The sequence below is a fragment of the Phaseolus vulgaris genome, chromosome 3 (assembly GCF_000499845.2).
Source record: "Phaseolus vulgaris cultivar G19833 chromosome 3, P. vulgaris v2.0, whole genome shotgun sequence".
NCBI classification, from domain to species: domain Eukaryota; kingdom Viridiplantae; phylum Streptophyta; class Magnoliopsida; order Fabales; family Fabaceae; genus Phaseolus; species Phaseolus vulgaris.
In genome coordinates, this window is record NC_023757.2 from 39,769,319 (window position 1) to 39,780,666 (window position 11,348).

Here is an 11,348-nt window from a genome sequence, read left to right on the forward strand (position 1 = left end):
GAACTCGCGAATACGTTGAAGGAAACCTTGATTCTTTCTATAAAAGAGACCATGCAGGAATTACTTACTCAATCTCAAGGAGAAGGGTCCCATGGCCTCTCCAATGACAACATGGGGTTTGGTGCAATTGGCGATGATCTCATGGTTGAGTTGTTGCGTATACGACAAAAGACTTTAGTTGATGCCTATCATGAAGAGTTCAATTCAATCATTACAAGATTGAAGTTATCTGATGATCATATTCTAAGGTGCTTCCATGGTGGATTAAATAAAGAAATCCAGATGATGGTAAGAATGTTCCGACCTCAGTCTCTACAACATGCGTTTACCTTGGCCAAGATGTATGAAGGAGCTAATTCAAGCAATTCAATGGCCAAATTCCACAAGGGAGTCTTGGGTCCAGCACCAGTGCCTCTATCGTCGTCTGCTTCAATCAATGTGGCCCCTAAACCCAAACCAACACACCACTTCCCACCGGAGTTCATAGCAAAACGTAGGGCCAAAGACCTTTGTTATTTTTGTGTTGAACCCTACTCAATGGAGCATAGTAGGGTACACAAGAAATTACAGCTTCACGTCATGGAGATGCAGGAAGATGACTCATATGATAGTCCTCTCAGTGATGTGACTGAATTATTGCAAAGGAAGAAGCCAAAAATCTCAGTCAACGCATTAACCATAATGGTTGGGTTCAGAACTATGAGAATAGTTGGATATCATAAAAAACGACCTTTACATATTCTCATTGGTAGTGGCAACACTCATAATCCATTAGATACGCAAATGGATAAAAAATATGGGTGCATAATTGATATAATTGCCTATTTGAATGTCATGGTAAGCTGGGCTCTACCACAAACCTTAAAACAATTAAGAGGGTTTTTGGGCTTAGATGGATATTATAGAAGATTTGCCTGTGGGTGTGACGTCATTGCTACACCTGATATGCTTAAGAAGGATAATTTCATTTGAAGACGAAGTACCCATTGTTCCATTCTTGAGGGCAAGAATGTTGTTGAGGGGAGGGCATTGTTATATCCTAAAGTTTTGGGATTTGATTAATATTATTGTTGGGTTGTTAAGATTTAATTAGTAGATATTAGGATTTTATCATTTATTTAATTAGTTAGGATTTTATCATTTATTTAATTAGTTAGGATTTTATTAGGATTTTATCATTTATTTAGTTAGTTAGGATTTTATAATATTTAGTACTCTATAAATAGAGTATTGAACTATTATTTGAGATATGAATAATATATGCAGTTTGTTTCCTTTTCTCAATTCTCTATCATTGTTCTTGTTCTTGGTATAATCGGAAGCCACCTAAAGGTTTCCTTTGTCCAAAGCCTAATCGTCCTTCGAAATCTCTTACGAGAGGACCTAGACACTTCTACACACGATCGTTCATATCACCCTCATGTTCCAAAACTTTATAATAACCTTATTTCTATTCACAAACTTATGACCTAAACTATTTTGGAACCTTTCTCTCATTGTGTCTTTTAGGATCTTGCCACGGAAAGGATGATAGGAACTATTAAGTAACAACAGGGGTTGCATTGGCTTGAAGATTTAGGAACTAAGGATAGACAAAAAACTACTTTAGAATCCTCTTAAATTTGGTTTCTCCATCCTCGTTTAGGACATATGTCTTATATGTTCTAAAGTCTATATTTCTTTCTATATTTTCCAAACAGTATGGTCAGTTATTTAAGTTTGATAATTTGCAAAGCACTATCGTGCCACATTTCCTACTAGTAAGACAAAAAGTGTTTATCCTTTCGATTTGATTCATAATGTCTAATACATAAAACTCTAGTATATTTGATTCTAAATGGTTTGTTACTTTTATTGATCATTGTACTCGTGTTACATAGATTTTTCCTATGAGAGAGAAATCCGAAGTTTCTACTGTGTAAAATTCTTCCGTTTGATTAACATAAATTGGAAAGATAATTAAATGTTTGTGTTTTGATAATGAAAGGGAATATATAAATCATGACATCTATTTTCTTTCCGGAAAATAGTATTGTTCATGAATTCACATGTGTGGATACACCACAACAAAATGACATTGTTGAAAGATAAACAAACATCTTCTTGAAATGACACCAGCCTTTCTCTATGTATCTAAATCTTATTGAGGAAAGGTTGTCGTCACTATTGCCTATCTTGTCAACCAATTACTCTCTCGGATTCTATATGTACTTGGTCCAATTGAATCTATGTCTTCCTTTATTCCATATGTTCCTTTTCTCTTAGGCCTTCACAATTGGGTTTTTTGATGCGTAGTGTTTGTCCATATTCATAATTACTTTCGTCGAAAGTTAGATCCTAGAGCTATTAAATGCATATTCATTGGTTATGCCTCTGATAAAAATGGATATCATTGTTACCATCCTCTAAGTCAAACGTTTTTACCTCTATGGATGTTACTTGTGATGAAATTAAATCCTTTTACATGGATCCCTAACTTCAAGGGGTGAGTTCTATGGAAGTTGGGTCTTTCAAGTCTTTAGAATCAACCTTTTCCTCTTTCATATAGAAACTATCCCATACTAATACCACTCTTTACTCCTAGTACTTCTAGCACATCTTATATGTGTGCTTCTAAAGATGCGCCTAACGAGGGTGACTTTGTTCCTTAGTTAATATAAACTCCAGAAATTGGTCATCCAAAGAGTTTCTTCTATACACAAGATTAACAGAGACAAAACCTCGGAGAGAGAAGGGAATTTTTCCTTTCCCAAAATCTGAATCCTAATTGGATCAAATTCAGGGTTCAATCCAGAAAGAAATTAAATATGCGTACCCTTTCAAGAAATTGTGTTAGTGCAATAGAGTCATTTGTGCACTTCATCTTCAAATTTTGATATTGATCTAATTCGATCCATAAACCATTCAACATACCTTAGTAGTTTGTTACTGAAAGGCTCCCTTGGCTGGTATGAAATATCTTGTTTTCTATCTCGTACCATGCTGCAGTATCTTTTTTCATAGAGTATGTTTGACAAAGGTTTTCCCAAATCACCATACAATTTCGGCTAATCTCTGGCGTCATAGAATTCCATAACCAGGTCATGATAAGAGAGTCTTCATCGTCCCAGTCTTCATATTTAGAATCAGTTTTGGCTGGAGGGTTCCCTTCTAGGTGATTCAATTTCTTCCTTCTTTTGGGAGTAGCACGAACCAACTTCCATTGTAGGTAGTTGTTTCCATCAAGACGATAGCTGCTTTGCAACATCGGCAAATCATTGGAGCTAAGAGAGGTTGTATTGTTAGTCGACATTGGTAAGAGTTGACCGAAATAAGACAAAACTGGTGGTGATTTTGTTTGTGCTGGGAAAAAAAAATTCCGGCAGCAGCGGTCAACGTGGGTCGGCGGTAGCAGGCGGCGGCGGAGGTCAGCAGTGGTCGTCGGACGTGGTCGTCGGTGGTCAGACGTGGTTGGAGGCGGTGGTCGGAAATGGTATTATTGATCAGTGGAAGAGAAGAAAAGTTACAGCAATGAAAGCTGTTTAGAGAAGTATTTGCAGCAATGAAGGCTGCCAAAAGATTGCAGAAACCGTCTCCCAGATCAGGAGCTTTAATACCAAGTTGAAAGGAATAGAAAGAAATAGATGGAATATATTTTTTATGCGTATTACAAATGTGATTATAGTCTCTATTTATAGATTGTTTTACAACCTAATTAAGGAAAAAAAAAAAAGGTAATGAAATACAATTATAATGGTTGTTTAAAGCTGTACAAATCTAATAAAATCAAATCACTAACAAATCTGTCCTAATAAATTTAAAATGGAATCTGCACTTAATTACAGCATAATTCTCCTGATTATGCAACATATACTAATGCAGATTCTGCAAGATGTGTTCCTGATGAGATCCACCTCAGTATAGTGCATGTTCGTTGGTTAAATTTGGTGAATTTGAGAGGGTAAAAACATAATATTGTTGCATGGTTTAATGTATAAGCTGAATTCTAACTATAACACATCGGATGTATCCCGAAGGGCTGTAACGCCTCTTTCATAGCTTTGGTTCCTAAAGTTAGGGACTCGTCCAAGCTCGAGCAATATAGACCCATCTCATTAGTTGGAGCTATGTACAAGATTATTTCGAAGGTTTTAGCTAGTAGAATGAAGAAGGTGTTGCCCTCTTTGATAGATGAATGCCAATCAGCCTTTGTGAAAGGAAGAGGGATCTTAGACAGTGTTCTTATGGCCAATGAAGTTGTTGAGGATTTAAGGAGGAGTGGGAGAAGAGGGTTGTGCCTAAAAGTAGACTTCGAAAAAGCATATGACTCGGTTAGATGGGCGTTCTTATATGATATGCTATCCAAGATGGGGTTTCACAACCTCTGGATCGCATGGATTAGAGGATGTCTGGAATTCGCCACTGTGTCTGTGTTAGTCAATGGGAGCCCTACGGAGGAATTCAAGCCGACTAGAGGGTTAAGGCAAGGAGACCCACTTGCACCCTTCCTTTTCCTAGTTGTAGCTGAAGGCCTTGTTGGGATAGTTAGAAGTGCTAGCAAAACCACTTTACTGACGGGGCTCAAGTTTGGAAGGAAGGAGATTGAGGTGTGGATCCTCCAGTTTGCGGATGACACTATTTTTCTATGTGAAGACTCCTTCAACAACGTGGTAACCTTGAAGGTCATCCTAAGGGGGTTTGAATTAGCCTCAGGGTTGAAGATCAACTTCCATAAGTCAAAGCTTGCAGGCATCAATGTTCAAAGTAGTGATGTAGCATGTTATACAAAGACGTTGAACTGCGAACAAATGGGAGTACCGTTTAAATATCTGGGCCTTGAAGTGGGAGGTAACCCCAGGAAGAAGCAGTTCTGGGATCCGGTCGTTAACAAGTTAAAAGGGAGATTTTTATCCATGGCAGGGAGAATTTGTCTTATCAACTCTGTCATATCTGCTATACCTCTGTATTATCTCTCCCTTTTCAAAGCCCCTGACTCAGTCTGTAAAAGGATTACCTCTATCCAAAGGAGATTCTTGTGGGGTTGGGGAAAAGAAAGCAAGCCAATTTGCTGGGTTAGTTGGGAAGATGCGTGCAAACCTAAAGAGGAGGGAGGATTGGGTTTAAGAGAAATACGAAAGTTAAACCATGCTCTCCTAGCTAAATGGAGATGGCGTTGTATCTCTTAAGAGGAGGGAAGGTGGAAGGAGTTATTGGACTCAAAGTATGGGTTGGAGCCTGGAAACGTCCATTCACTAGTCAAACTCCAATCTTGGTGGTGGAAAGATCTCTATAAAGTGTGCAAGGAGGGAGGAGGAAAAGGATGGTTTCAAGAAGAACTAAGTAGGAAACTAGGGTGTGGAGACAAAGTAAAGTTCTGGGAGGAGGTGTGGGTTGGGAGCTCTGATCTCAAATCCTTGTTTCCTAGACTGTTCTCCCTATCCTTAAACCAGGGGCAAACAGTGGGTGAAGTTGGCGTGTGGATTAATTTGGATTGGAGATGGAGGCTGACATGGAGGCGTGCCAGGTTTGCGTGGGAATCATCACTGGAAGCAGACCTCTTTACACTGCTACCAGGGGCACTAATGAGAAGGAATGATGTGGATGTGCAGGTGTGGGGGAAGGAAGAACCAGGCCTTTTTTCTGTGAATTCTGCTTATGAGTGCCTTGCCAAGTAGTCTCGTGGAACCCAATCCGATGTGTTTAATTTCCTTTGGAAGACTAAGGCATTCCCAAATGTGATCGTGACAGCTTGGAGAGTGCTGCTGGATAGAATCCCAACAAGGGTGAGTTTGAGTAGGAGAGGGGTGATGATGGAATCTACGTTATGTGCAATGTGTCAGCTTAAGGAGGAGTCTTGTCAACATATCTTCTTGGAGTGTAAATACGCACAATGGGTATGGTCCTTGTGCTTCAAATGGATAGGTATCTCTTCTGTTCAACAGAATGATTTAAATCTGCACTTTATGAGTTTTCATCTGAGCAATGCTAGCAAGAAGCAAAACCTGGTATGGAAAGGTGTTTGGGTATCTGTTATTAGGTGTATCTGGGACCAAAGGAACCTGATTGTATTCAAAAAGGGCTAGTAGATGTGGAGGAGGTGTTTCAGAAGGCTCAACTCAAATCCTGGCTTTAGATGAAGCACAAGGTGCATTCCTTTACTTATTCTTTCGTGGACTGGATTCTTAATCCAATGTTTTGCATTAGAAGTTATAATTAGGATTCCCAGATGCCAAGAGTCTTAAGACTTCGGCCTTTTTTGGATTTATAGTTGGTTGGAGGTGTTTGTGGGTTTGTCACGGCCTGCAGCTGGTGCAAGATGGAAAGGACATATGTGCTTGTATGCAAGGGAGTCAAAAGGAATGTTAAGGACTTGATGGAGGATTCTGTTTTGATGTATCTTATAACAGACCAATAGAGGCAGGGTGTATGCTGGTTCAGGGTTCTTATTGCAGGAAACAAAAACTGTGTTTTTTATGTGGTGTTTTGGTTGTTGTGGAAATCCCTAAGTGTGTTTGCTGATCAACTAGTGGTCTCACATGTGGATGGTAGCAGTAGAGGTTGTGGTGGGGATTTAGACATGTTGGGGGATGTAAGTCGAAGTTGTAAACTCCAACCAATCTAAGTGCGAGATGGACCCTGGCAAGTAGGAATTTGGTTTCTGATAAAAGTGAGCTTAAAAGGAGCAAACAGGGGGAAGCCAAAGTCCAAAAAGGAGCGAATGGAAGTTGCTGCATTGAAGTGATTAATTCTGTGACAAGTGCTACAATCGTGCCACTGCAAGCTGGGTAGAAGGAATGTCAATGAGGTGGTGGAGATAACCTATATTTTGGTGTATTTTGATGGTTTTGTAGCTGTAGTTTGCAGTGCTTATAGCATTCCAATACGAGCACGGTGCTAGCTGGAATAGGATGTCTAGCTTATGCAGCAAACATTATCTATCTATTGCTTCTGGGGTGTTTGTTCATCTCTTTATTCTTGGTGATTCTTAATGTGATTTGGTTTATGTAAAAGGGTGGGATACCCCTTTTGTATCCCTCTTAATTTAATTTCATTCTTTGCTGATAAAAAAATAAATAAATAAATAAAAATAGGATCAGTACTGTCGTCATAGTGACAGAGGTGTGTAAAGTGTAACTGCCTGTATTAACAGCCTTTAGTTAGTTGTGTAATTGACTTAACATAACCTAATCTCAGTTGTCTAACTGATTTAACTCCTTTTCTAACAACTAACTGCCCAAGAGACGGTTGAATAACTGCTCTTCTAATACAAAATTTACACATTAGAAGCCTGATATACTACTCTTCATTTTACAGTAACAACTATTTAAGTGTTGAGTCCGGGGTGATTGTTTATCAAGTTTCAAACTCCCTGAGCTATAATGGAAGTGGTCATGTTGCAATTTTATTATTGTTTTATATTTTTTGTTTTTAATAAAAGAGTTTCAAAGGATAATAAATTCTGTTTGATCCTTGCCTACTGTTTAACATTATTGTCCAAGTGATTCTTATGTTTTTCTCAACTGTCATCCTTTTTTCTGGTTATACCTAGTTTTAAAAGTCTACTGCTAGCATATTATAGCTTTTGACATTGAATGAAGAATTGAGTAGCTTTACTATTAGTACAGTGTCAAGGCTCTCAACTTTGACCAACAAGTAAATTGGAAGGTTTTACTGCCCTTCTTTTTAACTTAGTAAGTAAGCATAAATGTGATGCCAAAAGCTGAAAAGTTATTTGATTGAAATCATGAATAGTGTGTGACATGTGCTTCTGTCTTAATTACTCATTCTCTGAAATCCACAATGATAGATCTCTCAACGGCTCAAGAGAAACTTTGTCTGTAGTTTATGTATATAGATAAAGTGCATTGGAGCGTTTGTTTATGCCACATATCTGCTTCTCATTGAAAGACTTATTTTTTGTTTGTAATCAAATTCAGGTTCCTGCTAAGCCAAACTACAGTCTGGTTCTGTATTATGCAGCTGACAGACCTATAAATAAAAATTCTTTGTTAGCTAAGTTTGTTGGTGGAAGTGATGCGTTTCGGGACTCGAGATTCAAGCTTATTCCTAGTATAGTTGAGGTGTGTGATCCTCGATGAATTTTTATACATTCTATGTTTGATGAGTGATAGCATTTGTGAGATAATACTTTTCAATTGATACAGGGATATTGGATGGTCAAGAGAGCTGTAGGAACCAAAGCTTGCCTCTTGGGAAAAGCCGTAACCTGTAAATACTTTAGACAAGATAATTTTTTGGAGGTAATGCTACCTTAGAAATTTTTCCCATTTGACTTGAGCTTTTATCTTTTGATGGCCTTAGAATCTCAAGTTAAGAAGTCAAGCCTGTTTATGCTGATTCTCGAATGTAATAGAGAAACATTTTTAAGTAAATTCTCTGGCTTGTTTCTATGTAATACTATATCACTGGTATTTTTACCTGTTCTATTGACTCTTCTATTAATTATAGTTTCAGAATATTGCATTTTGCTATGGTAATTATTTGTTTCGTGTTTGTTGATGAACTTCTTGTGCACTTTTATACTTACATTACATTGCATATGAGGATTATTCAATCAGCATACACCTGCCATTCCTTACCCATATCCCAGTTTCCACCTTAGAAAACCACTCCCGTTAAATTAAGAAGACACACACGCACAGATTCACATTAATGGCTACTTTCTTTCCACTCACTTCGCAACATTTTTTCATCTTTAATCCTTGCTAACAAAAATATAGTATGGTGATGAAAACTAAACCATATTAAATTCAAGTAGAATAAGCTCATGTATCATGGCAAATATTGTTATTGTACTTGTCTTTTTTATCTTTACAACTCTTGCTGATGAGTTGGAACATACTACTAGGTGAAATTATCACTCTAACAATTCATAGCTCTCGGTTTCTATGACCAAATTTTCGGTACAGCTTCTGGGGGAGGATGAGTTTTGGTTGTTGTAGATCAGATATTTTTTGTATTTTGTCTGCTCCTTGAATGCAATCATTCAAATGCAAAACGAGAATAGCATGTTAATATAAATATAGATAATCTCATTAGTTTTAGGTTTCCCGTACCACAACTGTTGGCTCTGGCTTAACCTTTATTCTGAAATTTTAATTTTAATTTTTCTAGTTGTTGAAGATTCTCATTTATTACTGTTGAAAGCGCATGCAATAATATTCTAGTTGATTGTAGAATTGAACTTCAGTCTTCGGTAACTTTGCTGCCATTTTCATGTTGTCTGGTAAATCACACTGTTTTGCTATTTTTCCGTAATATACAGATTGATGTGGACATTGGATCATCTTCTGTAGCCAGAAGTGTCATAGGCCTGGTCCTGGGATACGTTACAAATCTTGTTGTCGACCTTGCAATTTTGATAGAGGTTTGTGCCTTTCTGTTAATAAAATTTACGGACAAACAATCTTCTTATGGTGTCATCTTTTTTTATTCCTTTTTGGCTAAAGTGATGAAGTTTCAATTTATATGACTGCTATTTCTGCAATTTTCGGGTGTAATTGTTTGCAGAGGGATAGTCTAATTTAAAGGGTGTCTATCTTTCTTCTAGTTTTTGGGATAAGATTTGGTTAAAGGAAAAATCAGTTGGTTGTTATGCAGAGGATTTTCTCCCTTTCTAAAGTATATTCCTCTTCTGTCATTACTCTCAGACATACTACTTATGATTTGTGCTATAGCTGGCGTATACAAATAACATATACCATTAATATCATATAAGGACGACTGAGAGAAAAAGGTTTGCAAAACTGGATTTTTCTAATAAGGAAGGTGGTGAGCTGATTATGTTAATATCACTTTCAAACGAAGTAAGCAATTGAGGGAAATCTTCTTTAATTTCTACAAGTTTCTGTATATTAGGAATGACGAAGGAGTCAACTCCTCCATGATTCTTTTACATCAACTGTTTGTGCATTCACTTCTGAAACTTAGAATGTTCATCAACTTGTGCATCTCAATTTTCGAGTAGTTCAGGTATTAACTGATGCCATACTTGCAGGCAAAAGAAGAGTCGGAGCTGCCGGAGTATATTCTTGGAACAGTCCGATTAAACCGTTTGAAACCTGAATCTGCTGTACCATTGGAACTGTCCGATTAAACCGTTGTTCCAGGAATATTATATCAGTTGATTCATTGTTGTCACTCTAATTTACACAGGGGATTCAAATAAAAAATGAGTGAATTTTGTGAGATACTTCAGTTTCTGTTTCTTTTCATTTCTCCCAGGCCTCTCATCTAATTTTGTTTCCCCTGATAAGTTCACTCAGTTTATTTGTAGATCATAAAATAGGCCATTTTTATAGATGGAAAGAAAAACAGTAGATGGAAGAAATACAATATTTCTGCTGCTAACTCGCCTTTCTCTTCACTGTATTTTTTACTTTATCCAACATATTTTTCTCTTCGAACCACTTGATTAGCAAGATTTCCTACAAGGTTTTTACACCAAAAATAAAAGTTCAACTCTTTTAAAAATGAAGGGAATATGGTCCGATGAAAAAGAAGAAAACTATAGAGGATGATGTATTAACTTGGGATAATTTGTCTTCACTGAAAGGATAGGAATAAATAACTCAACATCAAAGGAATTAAAATTTGTGAAATTAGGATGATGTAGTTAACTAATTACATGTCAGTCTTAGGATGATGTAGTTAAAAATTTCAAAATTATTTTTTTCCGAATTTGAAAATCCAAAATAATCAATATAATTCAAAACTAAACAAAATACATTCAAACTCCATTTTTTGAATGTATTTTGTAGAATCTGCTTATAGGAAGAAAAATAAAATGGAACTCCATTTTTCATGTTATATTGTAGAATCTGGTTTCATTCAAACTCTTACGCATCATGAACATAATATTCGAGACTAGAAGTAATTGAGAAGAATACTTAAAATCCAAATTAATTAGTGAAACTTGAAGATTTTTCGATAACTAAATATGGTCTGAAGAACTTTTCAAGAACCTATGCATCATCCTTCTTCCATCTTTTGTTTAAAACTTGTGTTTTAAAAAAAATGTTTATTTTTCTTAAAAAGGTAAAAAGAGTAAAAATACAATTGATCATGTTACTTTTACACTATCATATCTTAATAAACTTGATTAATTATATTTTTATTTGCTTCAATGCAGTCAATAATAAATAATAGAGTTATAAAAACGATAAAAATAATAAGTTTAAAAAGAAATATTAAAATATTAGTTTACTGTAAATTGATTTATTTATTAGTATTATTAAGCTTAATTATATTTGTAGCCCTTAAAATTTAATATACTTATGATTTTGGGTACCTAAAATTTTAAAAACTGTTTTCTAGTTTCTTAAAATGAAAAAAAAAATAGTTTAGTC

At 36.3% G+C, this 11,348-nt stretch overlaps 1 protein-coding gene across 4 annotated transcripts in view; it reads left to right on the forward strand.

The window, feature by feature from the left end:
* Nucleotides 1-10,350, forward strand: part of LOC137807634 (protein ENHANCED DISEASE RESISTANCE 2-like) — a 44,442-nt gene extending 34,092 nt beyond the window's left edge. For all 4 annotated transcript variants that reach the window (XR_011080564.1, XR_011080563.1, XM_068608360.1 and 1 more), the window contains 4 exons: nucleotides 7,917-8,060; nucleotides 8,145-8,240; nucleotides 9,266-9,367; nucleotides 9,998-10,350. Coding sequence is in view for 2 of the 4 variants with exons in the window: in XM_068608360.1 (XP_068464461.1) it covers nucleotides 7,917-8,060; nucleotides 8,145-8,240; nucleotides 9,266-9,367; nucleotides 9,998-10,096 (441 nt within the window). In the remaining 2 variants the exon portion in view is untranslated. The remainder of the gene's footprint in view (nucleotides 1-7,916; nucleotides 8,061-8,144; nucleotides 8,241-9,265; nucleotides 9,368-9,997) is intronic.
* The last annotated feature ends 998 nt before the right edge of the window (nucleotides 10,351-11,348 follow it).